This window comes from Lineus longissimus, chromosome 10, assembly GCF_910592395.1.
Source record: "Lineus longissimus chromosome 10, tnLinLong1.2, whole genome shotgun sequence".
NCBI classification, from domain to species: Eukaryota; Metazoa; Nemertea; class Pilidiophora; order Heteronemertea; family Lineidae; genus Lineus; species Lineus longissimus.
Genome location: NC_088317.1, coordinates 814,009 through 831,307, shown reverse-complemented (window position 1 = coordinate 831,307; position 17,299 = coordinate 814,009). Strand labels below are relative to the sequence as shown.

The window sequence follows — 17,299 nt, the reverse complement described above, 5'->3', positions numbered from 1 at the left end:
TCAAACAGACATGAAGAAATTGAAGAAAGGAGGTAAAATTTGTTGTCGGTAGGGTTCAGCGCATCCGGGTCAGTTAAAGGATTATATCGGGATGTGGGGAGATGATTTGGTCGATATGTACCAATCATACAGAGCCGTGGGCATTCATGAAATGACATCAGGAAGTTGGCATACTTTTGAATAGAGTATGCTCTGTGGTTTTCAGCCTGAGACTTATGGGCATCGCATTTAGGCTGAACCCCCGAACAACGAAAGTAAGAGTTGCTAGAACCAGACATATCGCACATGAAAAGAATGTAAAGACGCAGCGAACTCATTCATAATCTTACAAATACAATAAAATGCATACTGAATTGTGAATGCTGAAAATGCTGTATTTTCAAAGGGGCGCTATGAGAACAGTCTTGCTGATGAATTGAAGTGAAATTGGACAGCAAAATAGTTGTTCGAAATATCTCGAGTAATCTGCGTGAGTCCATCACCATTTGATCACTGACTGATACAAAAGTTCTTTGATGAAGTTCATGGACCACATGATAACATCCTGTCTGGTCTTCACCAGCTTCTACATAATCACAAAAGAGCCTTAGAAGGGAAATAAGTGGGACTTTGAATAGGAATTTGCCAGATTAGGCCCTATCCTATAGCTTGCCGTTAAAAAAAGCATTTTCAGCAGCTAATGTGATAATTATGCCTTAAACATGCTAAAATGTGAACAAACTCATCTATGCGTGACTATAGTACTTTAAAACTATCTTACGCTACTTTACTGCCAAACGGCGAACCTGTCGACGAATTACCCGTGGACTGCGTTACGGCAAGGGCGACCCATTAACTATACGATATGCTTTCAACGTTTGGTGTGTATCAATACTTTCCAATGACAAATTCCTTAATAATCATCGTGTAAATAGGTCGTTCAGAGAATAGATAACGCAACTCAAATAAGAAATCCTAACTATAGAATCAGAAAAAACAAGTACTAAAGATAAATAAAAAAAGAAGCAAAATTGATTAAAAAGAACGTTGGAAGATAAGCTAGGATTGTCTCCCCATCATATTCGTTACACATTATATTCCCCACTTCTAAGTCCAAATATTTCTTTCACTTGTTTTTTTTGCTCAAAATGAAGAAACATCATCCACCCCAACAATTTTGGCTTTGAAATTTTTCATTCAACCTCGGTGCCATGAGTGGTTGTGTTACCGGGGTTCCACTGGTAACCTGCCAGAAAGAGAAGCATCAACCAAATCAGCGATGACAATCATTCAACGACATCATCTCTACCAATGTGACATCGAACTTGGATTTGAGGTCAAGATTCCTGGGTCAAAGCTGTAGTTTGCAAAGAGCGAATAGAAAGTGTGTATAAAATGCAAGTTTTATGTCAATGAAGGTGCAGAGAAGCGTCATAGTCGATACACGAGCTACAGGAGAAAATGCGTTAGGGCGTCAGATCAGATGTAAAAAAGAAGACAAGAATTCAGAAAGCGTGCTTCGTTCATCTTGTACAAGTCTAGACGACGTATGGAGAGATTCGTGATTTGACCCAGAACTCCCAATTATGAAATAAACAATCCTCGTTTCGATATCTATTTCATAACAATTCCATATGTTATTCTGTTTACATGAGAACTCATCTGTCTGGCTATATTATGGTTGCCTTGGATATCCGCTGATCCCAACAGTTAAGGTATGGAGGAATTCGTTCCGTTCTATATACTATCATTTGTGTTGATAACCCCCAACAAGGCCAGTCAGGAGTAAATTAACTATAGCGAAAAGTTATGAAGCATAAAAACACAGAAAAAAATCTACGAGCTGACTGGAATAGTCTAGTTAGTGTATGTAGCCTAGGAGGGATTGTGAAAGGGGTTGCTAAGAGCAGGTGGTTTGGTAGGGATCAGAATATACCAGAACACTCACATTTCTCTTTTAATGTTCCTTTCTTTAAATAGCCTGTCGAGGAAAGAGTTGCATTATCATTCGCGTACCTGCTGTCTAACAAAAAAACACGACGCTGCAGTGATGAGAAAAAGCGACGCACACAATACAATGCTGCCATCATCTAAACAAATGTAGCCAATTTCGTTGCATTCTGATGACCCACTGCCACAAAGAAACTGCTGTTGGCCAGATGGTTGTGGATGGAGCATTTCAGAAAGATTTCCGTATAATGCTCATGCCGAGTATCGGATAAAGGGTCTTTACTTGTTCGAGTCAATGAGCGGAAAAAATTTGTTACCAAATATTGAGTTCATTCTGTATATTCTGATGACGTCTTTTGACGCCAGGGTTGGTTGTGGTTTCAATCATAACTTGTTTTATTGTGTCATGTATGTATGACCAGAAGAGGAAGTCTTCTGATTGGTTTAGGAATTCGATAGTTAAAATACATTACTGAAGAAGACCATTATTCATATACTAGTCCGGTGAGTCGAAGAGCATTGAGAAGGTTTGGGTGCGGGGGGGGGCGGAGATTTTCGTGCATTGGTCTTAGTTTCATAGCAAGGGGACAGCTGGTCAATTCCACGTTCTGTTGCATGAAGGACTGCCCACTGTTGATTCCCTTCATATCACGACCCACCCCCTCCCAATATTGAATAGCCTGATCGACTTGTTCTTGTGATGAAACATAGGCAACTAAAGAAGACACAAGAATGAGTTACAGTGAACAAAGAGTGACTTGGCAAGACAGAGACAAGTTACGAAAGATTAGAGACAAAAACGTAACGAAAGTAAGACAGGACGCGCGCATTGCGGATGAGAGTCATATAGGCGAAGATAAAAAGAGAACGACTCAAAAGAACGCCAGTCCACTTAGGAGTGGGTTAATAAACTGTATCGACAATTCCAATTTGTTTTTATAATCTCCGGTCATCGTAAACTCAAGATGAAACAATTTCATCCTCAAGACTCAGTTTTGCAAGTCAGGTTGTTTCCTCACTAGTTGCATTCTACCTCTATCAAGATGCTGGTGGTTACCTATGTGCAGATATTTTTGCTCCGGCGGCATAAATACTGGCCATTCAAGGCCGATGAAACGGTTTTTGACACGCCCCCCTTGTAATGATGTCTGGGACTCCGGCAAATTTGGATTGCTGAAAAAAAGAGAGAGGTTTCTTCAATGCTGGAAAGATTTGCGATTAGTAAAAAAGTGATGTAGGTTAGATCTTCGAAAATATACGAGGATGCCATTTTGGAGATTGGTTCATTCCGCATTTATATGTATCACTCTGGTACATGTATCATTCCTATGAATCGATATCGGCCAATATCTCATTCATTTAACATACTTCTTACGCATTAGCACAGAGGACTTTAGACATAACATATTCCAAGCGTCTTTATAGCGCATCACAGACTTTGCGAGTGGATTACCTTTTAGAATAAAAGATATATCACCAATGGCAAAGTAATCTGTCAAAAAAACCTACCCGGTTTTCATAAAATTCGTCCAATATCTCATGACTGCTTCACTGAGCATGCGCTCTGACCTAGTATAGGTGGACGGAAACGGCGTAATCCCATCAGCCAGCGGGGCACCGAACACGTACATCAGATCTTCACCTGTTCATAGGGAAGAAAATATAATTTTAGATAACTGGGTTACAAGTGAAAAAGAAAAACAGAAAGCTTGCACCTTAAATAATTGCGCAACCAGGATGGCCATGTTAATTACTTTGAGTCGACGCTCTGGTTGGCCACTCATTTGGGAAGGTTTATTTTGATTCAGTGATGCGCTGCATTTTCCAATATCACCTCCTTTTCCATACAAGTTCTCTTTCCATTATACTCAGTGACCAATAGAAGCTTAGGCGACAACATAAATATTCTGGTACTATAGGCGTAAAAGACTCTTTAGATCTATATTCCACTCGAAATACTACTGCAAGACGATTGTTGGCTGAAAACTTTGGGTGATCGGTAGTATCAGGCATATTAGTTCAGAAGTTCAGCAACCAAACATATTGAGTCAATGGACGACTGGGCCCAAGATAAATTGATAGATAAGATAGATAAATGAGGACAATAGTTGATCAAATCATCTTTTCGATGTTCGTCCTTACCATGCACGCCACCGGCCCATCGTGGAAAGCTATCCAGCCGCGAAGGGTACGTGAAGGAGTAGAAGAATGTTCGCCCAATGGCGCTATGCCGCCGAGCCAAGTCAATGGCAGGCGCGGCAAACAACACATCCCCTAACATATCCATCATGTTATTAAGTAGCGTCTCATTGTCAGGCTCCCTCTCATAATCCATGTAATGGTGAGAAATGATATCGTATACTTTCTGTTTGTGAAACTCGTAAATATTTTTAACTAACGTCCGGATGATTTTGTCACGTTTTGATGGGGTTATTCCATTTTGTATCTCTTCTTCTTCAAAGAAGCAAAATCCCTCGTTTTTCATCACCCCAATAAGTAGTTCACTCCGCTCCGCGTCCATCGCGGCCCTTTCCATTAACTGCTTCACTGGCTGTGGCAGAATTGAACTTTTGTGTATCACTGGACCGAATGGTTCGAAATATTTCGGTGCCCTGACTTCAGCTTCCATCAGGTCGCTAGCTGAGAGCTCCCGGAGACACCCAAGCAGCGCTTTACTGTTGTCGAAGAACTCTGAGCAGTTCACGGCCTGCGCAAGCTTTTTGGCGTAGTATCTAGGGTGGTCACTGATTGCCCAAGGGGACAGCGCCGATCCGCTCATGACGATACCTCGCTTCAGAAGCGTACCATCTACAACGAAAGTAACATAGTCATATTATCAAGTCAGCAAGTGATAATCATTGTTTTCCCAACAACGCTAAGCATTCACACATAACTCTGGTCGGTATTGTTACGGGGATGCGACGGCTGCAAACACTGGATTTCGCTATAGGGAAGGACATTGAATGATTACCTTTCGTCGACGATGATACATTGACTAGAGATCCTCAAACCCTGGCTGCTGACTGTGACCAGCTCAGGCTCAATGCAAGTGATTGCCCTCACCTTTCGTAACTGGCGATACCATGAGTAGATTAACCAGGGCGCCTCCATAACCTTGCCCCATGACCGTGACCTGCTCGGGGTCACCCCCGAATGCTGCAATATTCTCCTTTGTCCACTGCAAGGCAGCCACAATGTCAAAGATGGCATAATTTCCAGGGGCGTGTTGGTCTCCCGTGGTCATAAAGCCTGAAATGGTAAAGGAAGTTGGCATGACTTGAGAGAAAATGAGAATGGCGATTGAGCCACGTGTAATACCGAAAATCTACGTACGATTAGTTACCGTGATATCGTCTGCGAAGAGTATCTACCAATAATCCTATGACATTTCGTAGTTTTGTATTGGTTCAGGCGTTTAAGCCCAGGTGGCTGACACAGTCTTCGTAGATGGAATCGTTAAGCTATTGACCAACTGATACATTGGTCCGATACTTTCATTTTCAACCAACTTGTACAATTTTTCTAAGACGATTCTAGAGAAATGAGACGAATTCTTTAAGAAGGCAGCGATTAATAAGCTCTTGTAGGCGATCGTACGACGGATGACTTTGTATCCAATTTCGAGGAAGATGGTTTGAGACTGATTTTATGCCTGAAGGAGATCTTGATTTCTCCTTGACTGGCACTTGTAGGCAGCGGAACATGAAGCTGGGACGAGATGGGTCGTGTGAGGGCAGCTCCCGTGACATCCTGGGCACGGAGGCAGAAACGCATTTAATGGTCAGTGCGGGGAAGTGTGCAGCAGGCTGGTCGATGGATAGTCACAGAAATATTCTGCACATTGATACGAATTGAATAGAACGAAGAATGATGAACAAAAACAATGGATGAAGAAGGAAAAGCTCGTTGCCGTTCACTGACCGCACATGGTCCCCTCTGTGTAAACAAGCCAGACTGGTCGCCAGTAATCCGAGATATTTCTTGACCATTTTTGTGTCCAACATGTCCAACTGTGATTGCTGGTCAATCCCAAAGGAAAATATTCCGAAGGCACGCGTGATTTATGGGAAAGAAAATGCGAATGGGGATGTTATGTTTCTAGATAGCTGCGGATGGTGACCGAAATGGCCTGTTATAAACATGCGATTGAACTGATTAGGAACAGGTTTCCGTTGTGCTTAGTAGCCGCATTCAATTTTGGACTCTGAGGAAACAAGTTTAATAATTTGATGAGCAATCATCTGGTTTGTGACTGAACACTGGAGAAGAGGAATACGTGTATATTGGGAACGATTTGTCTCCCATCTTCTGTGATAGGGCCCTGTCGTGATGTAGTCAAACAAATCCTACCTGGCGCTCTCAACGGAATCTTATTGAACAACTACTACGGACGGAGGTTTTTTATTAGGTAGTCAGACTCCAATTGGAGACTAACTGGCCGTCGTGATCCATCTCTTTTTCATTTTCATTACTGACCAAGATTTCGCCATGGACACATGCCTTTGAGCAGTTAGGTTACCGACGTAACTAAACCGCTAACATTGAGAACTTTCGTTAGGTATTCCATTGCCTACGGCCAAACGCTTGTTGTTGTTCAATAATCCTCCAGAACTGCTGTCTGTTTTTCTGGAGTCAGTCGTGATTGCAAACAGCCTCATGGGAAGGTCATATGACACCAGCTAAATGATTAATTGCAAAACAACTAGCGATGCAGTTCTTAATAACTGGCTTCATGCCCCATGATAAAGCAGATATTGACAAAATGTTTTCGCTCAGACGAAAAATGTTCGCCATAATTAGGTGGGATATTGTTTTTAGGAAGGGCAGGAGACATTAATATCTGGAGTATCGGATTTGACATGGCTTAGAATGTCTCTGGCATGATGGAACATTATATAAATGGCACTTGTTCTGGTCCGAACGAATAGTGGTTTTGATTTGTAGGCGTGTTTTGGATAGGTTGGTTTTGATGTAGACTACAAAGAGTAGAAAAGAATTCTCTTAGACTAAATACCACTGTGTTTAACAGATAATAGTAGCATCAATCCATCATACATGAAATACCACACTGCAATCCTCTAAAGACTTTACTAGAAGGCGGTATGAGACAAAGAGCTTACAGGGGTATACTATTGAAGTAACAGCCACAATCTGAACAACCAAACGGAGTTCTCTGGTATTAGAACTGGCGATGTCGAGTCAGATTTACGGACGTTGGTGGTGACAACTTTCGCTTTAATCAGAGTACAGCTAGCTGAAAGTGACACATTAAAATTAAATACTCAACTTTGAAGTTTCATTTTAATTAAAATGGCTTATATGAACCTCGAATGCAGATGTAGCAACTAGGTAAGATTAGTATCTAGTTCATATTGATACGAGATGGCAGAACTGACTGATTGGAACAGAATAGACTGCTGGCATCGATCTTTGTTACAGGATACAACCTGGGCCAACAACTAGTATTTGATGCAGCTTGGTCTTGATCAGAACGTCACGCGAGGGCGGGGTTGATATTATACCACGCCAATAAGGATATGTGTCCATATGGTTGATGTGTTTTGTCGCTGGATGTGATCGTAATGGACGAGTCTTGCAGCATTCCGTCTCCGCTCGGAGAAGATTCGATTTAAGCTTTTACATTAAAACAAAAACAAATCTTTCAAATCGCCATCACATCGCCTTTGAATGCATCCACCTCACGTCCCGCATATTTACTGTGCCGGCAATTCTATCTCCAATCTTAAAAACAAACAGAAGCGAGTACGACGATGTCTCAGTTGCGAAGGAAGTTCTGAGATTTGTAAAGAAACCTCAGATTTTGTGAAGAACTCATCAATCAGTGGGTCTGTTAGCTCAGCAAAAGGAGAATTGTGCATTTAGCATGTTGAGTAAATGCAATAAGAAGGAAATGTTCTCTGTGGTACTTGGCATGGGTCATTAATAAGTTGCTGCAAAGTTAAAGGTCAGTGGCCTACTAGCAGAGGCGGCAAAATCAAGCCGCACTGAATAAATGTACCTGCGACGCCAGCGGCCCTGTAGTGTATATCCTTGTTATATCTAGTAATGAGGTGACAACTTAAAAAATGGGAAAAAGATTTATGCAGCTCATGCAACAACTGCAAAGATCTCATTATTTTATCACAGCAACATCACAAGTGAAAGTGATTAGAAGTAATAGAATGACGACAAGAGGAAAGTTAAGGAAAAACCCCCTTTAGCTTTCGAGTTGCTTCGGGCGGCCCGTTTCCGATTGCCGTAATCGCAACAGGCTGATTTACGGTTGTCGTAATTTATTGCCCAATAGAATTTGCATTTCAGATTTGCTTAGAATTTCTCGCGGGATGCCAGAAGAATAGGCAACAAATCTCTTCTTTTTGGAAAGTGGGAACGTGTGCCTGCACTGATGTTGTGGTTGCGATTAAGAAAACCGCGTTTTTCATGATTTGTGGGAAAATAACTTGTCAGGTGTTCGCTGAATTCTGAAGGAGATCGCGGGAGATGGATCTAAATATCGCTGGTCTCTGATTTACAACATTTAGTTATGGCCATTGGTAAGGGTTGTGGTAGGTAATCGTGACTAAAATTGAATGGGCGTAAAGAAAATGGAAATTTAAAGGGCTTAGAACACATGGGAGACTTAAGGTGGGATACTGTCAGTGTCCGACTGTTGTCTGTTTGGTCGTCTGCTCATAAGAACATACAATGTGTCCTTACTACCACCAATCATACATCAAGCGTCATCTGTTAATCAATAGTATCGTCAAGTATGTACCAAATACATATAATTGGTAACATCGAACACTGAATCCAGATATGTATTTCAAAAGGCCACGAACTAGCATTATCATAGATTTTGATACTCAGCTAATATAACTAGCTTAAACCGCCTGATGCCCATTTTGACAAAAGGAGTTTCATGATATAGTTGATAAGAATGAAGAGAAATCAGTATGCTTACCCAAGGCACCTAAGCGGTAGTTGAGTGTGATGACAATGACTTCTCCAAAGCTTGCCAGGATGCTCCCATCGTAGGCGTTGCCAGTCCCCATGGCATAGGACTCACCATGGATAAACATCAAGATCGGAAATGGGTCAGCATTGGTGTTGTTTTCACCTGAAGTACAAAAGGAAAAACAGTGAAAAATAGTTTGAAGTGAACTTTGCGGCTGCAGAGCTTTCGACGTTACCCGAGCCCCATGTCTTCGATCCGAATGAAGAGTTATATTCGGAATAGGCCAGCGACTCAGTGCCTTTATCCCGACTTGAAATCATCATAGTTTGTCAAGTGAGAATAATACAACGTCTTCAGCATGGCGGGGAGGCTGTAAAGAGGCGTAAATAAAGTGAAGAATTCGTGTCAAAGTTAAGCAACCTCTTCTTTGCTTCATATTTTGTCTATATCTTTTTTTCATTTAGTAGCGGGTGGAGTATGCTACAGTAAAGATGGAACTCTGGACTTATACAAGTCTTTATGATGCCGATTGTCGTTTAGTGAATGTTAACACATTTCCTATCTTGTCGAGGAGTTGGAACCAGAGATCATCAATGTATCACTTGTCTATCCAGACCATTATCATAATAACAGTAGGCTGATAACATTTTCCTATCGTCTCATCTGTCGCTATCCAAAGCAATAGACTACTGATTGGGCCACTCCGCCCCAGCCCGGACATGGACTCTTCTGCCTCAGTATCATGCGGCGCCCGAAATCCATGATCAGTCCTCTCAGACATTCCGATTCTGAACCTAATGGTTGTATCTATGATTGCTCGTTATAGACTGTCGTCTGCCATTAGCGAAAATAAGGAATTGATCTCGTGCAATTTCGTTAACGATTTATTATAAGCGCCATGATCAATCATACGTTTATGCCAGCGGGACAGACCAAAATCAGGGAATTCGAAATTCAACCAGAGCCTACATCAACGAACTGCCCGAGACCCTACGAGTACCGGTATCTATCATGTCTGATCTGTAATATAAGATTTGGGCCAACCTCAGGTCATTGCCCACCAGGCGCAAACATCATAACAGTTACGGTGGTCACTACAAGAACGCTTTCATTAGCTGCAGGAGCGCAATAGACAATTGCCTGTAGCAGGTATTGGCGTTAATATCGGGTACGACTTGGCAATGTCTGTGACCAACGTAGATTTAATCAGAGCAAATGACTGCGAACTACTGCAGATCGTGTTCGAGTCGTTAGGGTTAAGAAGCTGGCCGGGCACGATTTCTCGGCTGAAGTTGATTGTTTTGTCATCGGATGCGCTCATTGGATGTAAAGTAATGTGAGATACTTTCAGTCATTTGCCAAGCAAACAATTACGCCCAAAACTCCGTAATTTCGTGTCAGTTTGAGCAGTTCATTTTTCCCATCATATCAACGACCTCCTCCACAAGTCGTTGAACCAGGTTTATGGCGAGTGGTCTAAACCAAGTTTGCAAAGCCGAAGAAAATATAATAACCTTAGATAGAGGGATTCCCTGTGAACCTGCAAGCTAAATTAGAGTGAACTGGACCACCCGATTCATTAACATATCTCCCTGTGTCCTGGCAATGGAGACAAATACTGTTAAGATAGGACGCCTCGGAGCCAAAATGCCAGCGGGGATCCCAAACCAAGCTGATTACTCCAGTCGGTTGAGCATGATTAATACTGATTCGGTTGAAAGATAAATCTTCCAACAGAAATCCGATGCAAACCAGCATTAATTGAAGGCTACATATAGCAAGGATAGCCTATGGCTGAGGAGGAATCGAATTCCCTCCTGACCCTGCATGTTCTGAGCGGCTAGAACCATTGACAGCACGTTTAAGATTTAACTTTTGGTATGAAGTTTAAATAAGATTCGACTTCGGTGAAGCTTTACAACGTAAGGGTTGGTAAACAATGCGACTGAAAAGCTTAGGTTAATGGATGAGATGATGTTTTTGAGTGGAACGAAAAATGTATTGACGATAGTCACTGGTATCTAAGAGGAAAAATCACGACGATAAGTTAAAAAACTAAAAGAAGGCCTCAACGAGATTCGAACTTACTAGACAGGCGCTTTAACCAACTAAGCCATGAGGCCAGTTGGAAGCCCACTGTACCGTACAAATACATGAACATGAACAAGAGGACTGCTTGAATGAAGGCAGAGACAATAATTCAGGAATAAAAACCATCATGCCACCGAGCAAATAGATACAGAATGATGCAACCAGTAGTCATTTGTTTCGGCCAAAAACAGTGAAAAAGAGCGTCAGGCTTTGCCAAACGAACATGAGCCCCACGCCAGCTCCTGATTGAACTGTCAAATATCATAAGAAACCCTATCGCAACGATTTGACCAAGCGAGGCAAAGCCGAGATAACATCTACTTGTGGCCGATTTTTGACATATGATATCGGCTTCTGATATCAAAACTCGGGGCTGACGTTGACCAAGTTACATTTCATTGACGTTAAAGCTTGATGTGTTTAGAACCAAGTATTTGAATTGTGATCGGTCATATTTCTTCTCTTCGCATACCCGATCATTCAGTGCCATGAGATGGGAATCAACGATTACAACTTGAGCTTGCAGGCGTAATGCGATTAAGAGATGATGAACATGCAGTCGTTATTTTAGTAAGAGCTGCTGGTTGTCTAGAAGGGATCAGCAGAATAGCCCATGTGGTTGAGTAGTAGTGGCCAGATGTACTCACGACTGACCACACCCCTCCCAACCCTGTCTGTGTCAGATTCGCGGCTTTACCAGCTTCAGACAGGCTTCTGTATCTTAAACGGACAAATCCTTTACTAAACGCTGGTGAAATCGTGTTAGTTCCCGGTGCATCTTCTCAAACTAGGATTCCGAGCATCCTCAACCTTACCAGTGGAGACTTTGCTATTGATCGGCTCAACAGCTAATTGGCAAGCACCATGATTCCATCAGTCTGTTCTTCTCCCTTTTTCTCATTCAGAATCTGTGATCATATCAATTCCAATGGATATCTTGGGGATATCAGCCAGTTTTTCAGTCTTCGCGGCGAATTTTTAATCGCCTTGGTTATTAGGTCAACCTCTTAACACACAGTATCACTCGATCACTTTCTAATTGGCCTTTCTTTTTTTATTAGGCTTTCGAAGCCGTATCTGTTTTACCGTTGTGTCTAAGACTGACGTTAGACAGCTTTTCAACCTCTGCTTATTTCGTTGTGGCATCGATCGCTAGTTTACTAAGCAGGCAATAACGATGTTCTTTTTACTCTAGGCAGACCAGTTTCTTGAGACTTCACGATGACGTCTCTGTTGCCGTGTTATCCAATCAGCCCCCGGGCATACGGCATCATCCCATCACTTTCTTAATCGGCTTCAGGGCAATCTTTGTTTTTATACTCTACGAGGTTGAAATCCTATCAGTTCCCTAAGTGTCGTAAACTGACGCCAACCAGATTCTTTAACCTTCACGGTGAGTTGGCTATCAGCTGTTTTTCATCGAAGTCATCATCCATTGACCTTAAGAAACCCTATCAATGTCACCTTGTCATTCAAGCCAGAAAAACATCACCATTCACTCTAGGATATCGGTAGAATCAAGATTCCGTAGGAATTATCTGCTTGGCAATGTAGTCAGTGTCAGATTACCAAAGTTTTTTATGTTTATAGAGTTAGCGCAACCGTCATAAGGTATCTTGAAAAAATCAATTCAGCCCCCGAGTTCAACAAGCTCGGAACTGTTCAAGTAGCGGTACCAGCTTACTCAGTTGATACAGACACCTGCGAGTTGCAAAGGATTAGTCCGCTGTGTTGGCGACAGCTACATGAAAACCTTTCAAACAGACGAACCTAAGTCGAAAACTTGAAACCGGCTTGGAAGACCGAGCCCAATAAGAAGACCTGGAGACTATATTTGGCTCACCATGATCGCTGATTGAGAAACAAGTTCATATCGGGGAAACAGCCCGCTGCATCTGATCTGATTTTCACCTACAGCCTACAGTTTGCTGGAAACGTCTGGCAAAGCGATATCCTTTAGAGTGCAGCCAAAAACCTAAAAGTACAGCCACAAACACGGTACAAACACATTATAAAGGAGACAGCGAGCCATCTCGGCCGACACTTATCCAATATGAGAGCAGCCGATGATCAGTTGTGACAATACAATTTATCCCTTTACACATTCGACTGTCACGTGCCCAACTGACCGTGAGGGAGACTCAGCAAAGCGTATTGGAGGCTGATATAGGATATTCTGAAACTAAATGAAGGAAAGAGCTGGTCAGCTGGGCGTGATGATTGCAGGAATGTGACTTTGGCGGGTGTCGGGTACCGCAAAGTCAACAGTCTAAAATAACGGTCACTGGAAGCAAGGACTCACGCTCGAGAAATGTAACAAATCTGTTGTATTTCTTGATAGTTCGTTTTCCTTCTGAGCAAGGTTAGAATATTCACCTGCCTTGTTCACCGACGACAGTCGATGTGGCATGGGCCGGGGTATTCCTAAAACCTCAAGTGCAGTCCAAGGCACATGAGACAGCAGTAACAAACCTAATCCTCTTCGCATTGTTTTCCTAGCATTGTCCTCGGTAACGTACGGTCAGATATCGGAGATGCTGGCTACTATCACCGAAGCTGATCAAATACTTCAGAATCGATCGGCGGAGATCAATCAGCAAGGGACCACAGTCCTATTGACAGTGTCGAGATTATAGATTACACGGTAGCAAGGGAAGCGTAGTCGAACAGCCGGTATGGAGGATGTAGATCTGATGTATTGGACACCCCGGATGTTCAGTTGTCGCCTATTTGGTGCAGGGTCATACATGGGTAGGATAAGGTACGGTAAGCTCTACGCGATAGCGGGTAGCCAGAGACGGCACCGCCCCTGAATTGCAGCCCCAGTATTAAGAAAAGCAAAGTCTGGTATATGGCAAGCGTGGAGAGCAATGGTATTGGAGACAGTGGTTTTCCAGTAGATGTTCATTTGGCAAGAATCATACGTTCATGGTCGCATATTGGTTTGGACAAGCTATAGGTCAGATGATCAACAGCTAACTGCAGCAAACTAAAGTTGACAATAATTGGAGCAATCGCAGCAACTATGGAGCTTCATGCAGAGGTGAAATTCGGATATCCTGTCAGAAAATGTTCCCGAATGTCATCAACCTTGAATAGGCTCAAGTCAACACAAATTGGATTCTGATTAGGACTTATCGGAAATGTCGTATGCTAACTAGATATTGATAACTTGTTAACGCACTTTAATACATTTACCTCACAAACGTCAGCCAAGCCATAGGCAAGGTTAAATCTTCATGAAGATTGACGCCAATGCCCAACCAATCTACCTTGTCATATAACAAGCCCAACGCCTCATCTTAAATCAGACGAGGCTGAAGGCGTGTGTGCCCTGCTTAATTAAGGTGACATAACCTTACAGTCAGTTCAGTTATTTTTTCTAAAAGGCTAAGACACCTTCAGGATTAATGTAAAAAAACAGCCGATACATTCCGAGAAGGCGTTTTGATCACGGGCTGATGAGGTTTTTGGCCGGGAAATCACCACAGCTGAGTGACATTTTGCTTAATGATCCGCCTACGTAACATCATGCAGAGCAGAGCGTCGGAGGCATCATACTGCAATATACTGTACAATGTTTGATCTGTCAGGTAACGCCCATTCCTTCTTTCATTGTGGCTAATTGTGCCCAATTAACTTAAAAGTAGGCTGGTGTCATCTTCTCTAAATGACAAAGTACGTTAAAAGCAGGTGTCGCCCTCTTTACAGGGCCCTGATAGCATCATTTACCGCTTACAAGTCATCTGCTTGGACGCCATTTGTAGCGAAAAGTGTCTGCCAGACAACATGTTGAGATGTCAATAACTGCCAGGGTGTAGATAGCCTCATTTCCCATGACTCTCAAACACACTTCATCTACTAAAACTAGTACTATAGCATCGAGGGCGGGAGACGACGCAACCGAGACAACACGCAAGAAACTGGCAACCGAGACAACACGCAAGAAACTGGCAACAATGAAAGCTAGTGTCAGTTTAGGTCTGATCAGTTATTGCGATGGTGTTTGAAAATGCACGAGGAAAAACGAATCCAACATCGGAAGTCTATACTATCATTCTATCCAAAGCTAACCTAAGGAATGACAATGACTATAGACATCGTAAAAAGTTGTTCGGGCAGAGCTTGTGCTAAGTGCAGGGTCTGGTTGTTCAAAGGTGGGTCCAGGGATGATCGGGAGAAAAAGTAACCATGTGCTCAAGGGAACGGAGATCAGGATTCGCCTCCCATGAAAAACAGAAATGACGCCATTATCTAAGTACGTGAAGGCAAGCAATAAATTAACATGTATTTCGTTTACTTGACTGTGAGGACTATATTCATTCCAGGTCTTCGTTAGTGTAACAGCTCTTTCAACCAATTTGAGCTCATTTAACGTTTTTAAGATGAAGGATGTTGACGCAAACCAGATGATTTGATAAACGTACTGCCTCTGGGTTAACGTTACCACATTCTGGCAGTCTCAATGAATACCACCATGTCCTTTCAGGAAAGTACTCTAATCACTCGAACAACATGTGAGTCGGTTAGCTAAATCTAACGATTAAACAAAACCACCCGCCGATCTATTTCCAAATGGGAAAGGCAAACGGAGGCTAATCATCAAATCCTTCTCAATCTTCTCTTGATCCTTTAAACCTCTCTTCACTTCTATCGACACATAACGAGTCGGCCATTAAATTGGCCATTCCGCTGCTATTCCATCAGAACCAAACCATCGACACAATTCGATTAGGGAACCGACCGACTCTGAAAATAAGAAATCTCCATGACTTTGCCGTGCCTTTCATGTTGCTAAATTGACCTTAGCAAATAGTCAATTTGAAAATTGCTTTACTAGCTAGCTAAATTAGGCTGGGCTATGCCGGCGTTCGCCATACACGTCAGGTGTGGCGACGCTGCATTCATGTGATGATGTGCATTTCAAGTGAAATGCACGGGGGTGCAGATTGCGGATCTGAACAGCTGATATTTCCGAAAAGGGGATGGGATTGGTTTTTGAAATATTGTCAATTTAGCTGATACATGAAGAGAGATGTACCCATCTAATTGAAGTGCCCTCAAAGTTGATGAAATCAATTGTTCATTTTTTCAATACCAGAATCGAGAGACTGGTTTCATGTACGTCGATCGGGACGATTGGCCAGAAAAAGCTTACAAAGAATACACCAGCTACTACATTTTGTACCCTTTCTTTGGTTTTATTTACACATGTTACTGTAGTGTTATAGGAGACACACATGGGCTAAATGTCAAACAAGAATAAACACCCATCACACAAACAAAGACAGGCGGAAACATGAGTTGATCTGGGAAGAAAGTAGACTCTATTGTGAGGATCTGGTATACAAAATATCTTAACACTACAAAGGAGAGCATCTCTACCAGTTTCTATTCATAACAGCGAGCATCCTCTGAAGGACTAATTGGCCAGGGGAGATTGAAGGGAGAATAATGGTTGAAGGGACGTCTCAAGTGGCATCAATTGGATCAGAGATGCACCTCAGCTAATGTCGATTTCACTGAAGTCTGGTGGTCATTTTACACGGGTCTAGTATAAAGCACTAAATGGGTAGCTGACGGGAAAATAGACCTGGCGCCGTACATTTGAAAAGGATATAAAAGAGCTGGGAAACATTTACTGGCTCACTGCTGATTGAATAGGCTGGAGACTTACGTACCTCCAAGCTGTATGGCACTAAAATATACTCGAGATTATGGCATGGTGATCCTGAAGCTAATTTGACCTAAATACGACCTCGTGTTATACCTTAAGACTTTTCTAAATATCTCAGAAGAAATATCATGATGGAAAACGCTAAAGAAGGCAAGATAATTTGCGAGCGCAACTTTCAGTAACACCAGATTATACCATTAGAAAACTTACAGCCAATAATTGAAACACTAGAAAAACAAATCGAAGAATTGTTCACGCCATCCGAGAGCAAGTCACCAATAATGTAACACTCGTCTGTACCCAAGCCGCCACCAGCCACCAACCCTAGGGCACGAGGAAAAGCAAGCAGCACCAGTTAACCAGAAACAAAACGGTGTTCTCGTCCCTGGAGAGGCATTTAGATGTCTCATCCGTCAATTATGGAAATATGCCTCCTCACCATGAAAGGTTTTCCTAACGAAGCAACGACTTCGTGGGTGTCTTAAGACAGTTGTCCTTCCGGGTGTTTGAAAGAACATCACTTTCATTTCTGAATGCCATCATGATCAATGGAAGATGCAACCGAATTCTCGCAAAAGAGTTTGTTCCTGTCGTAAGTTGTTGCTGATAAGGTGTCATCATCGCGCGGTTTTGATTCATGGCTTGCC

General features: G+C 42.4%; 1 protein-coding gene across 2 annotated transcripts in view; it reads right to left on the bottom strand.

Moving 5' to 3' along the window:
* LOC135494585 (neuroligin-4, X-linked-like) overlaps window positions 1-17,299 on the bottom strand; it is a 116,378-nt gene that overhangs the window by 6,463 nt on the left and 92,616 nt on the right. Inside the window, exons 2-7 of one of the 2 annotated variants that reach the window (XM_064782687.1) lie at window positions 8,891-9,046; window positions 4,993-5,178; window positions 4,072-4,737; window positions 3,439-3,571; window positions 2,987-3,102; window positions 1,928-1,960 (exon numbers count right to left, since the gene is read on the bottom strand). In XM_064782687.1, coding sequence (XP_064638757.1) covers window positions 1,928-1,960; window positions 2,987-3,102; window positions 3,439-3,571; window positions 4,072-4,737; window positions 4,993-5,178; window positions 8,891-9,046 — 1,290 coding nt within the window. The remainder of the gene's footprint in view (window positions 1-1,927; window positions 1,961-2,986; window positions 3,103-3,438; window positions 3,572-4,071; window positions 4,738-4,992; window positions 5,179-8,890; window positions 9,047-17,299) is intronic. The other variant, XM_064782688.1, reaches the window with a different exon arrangement.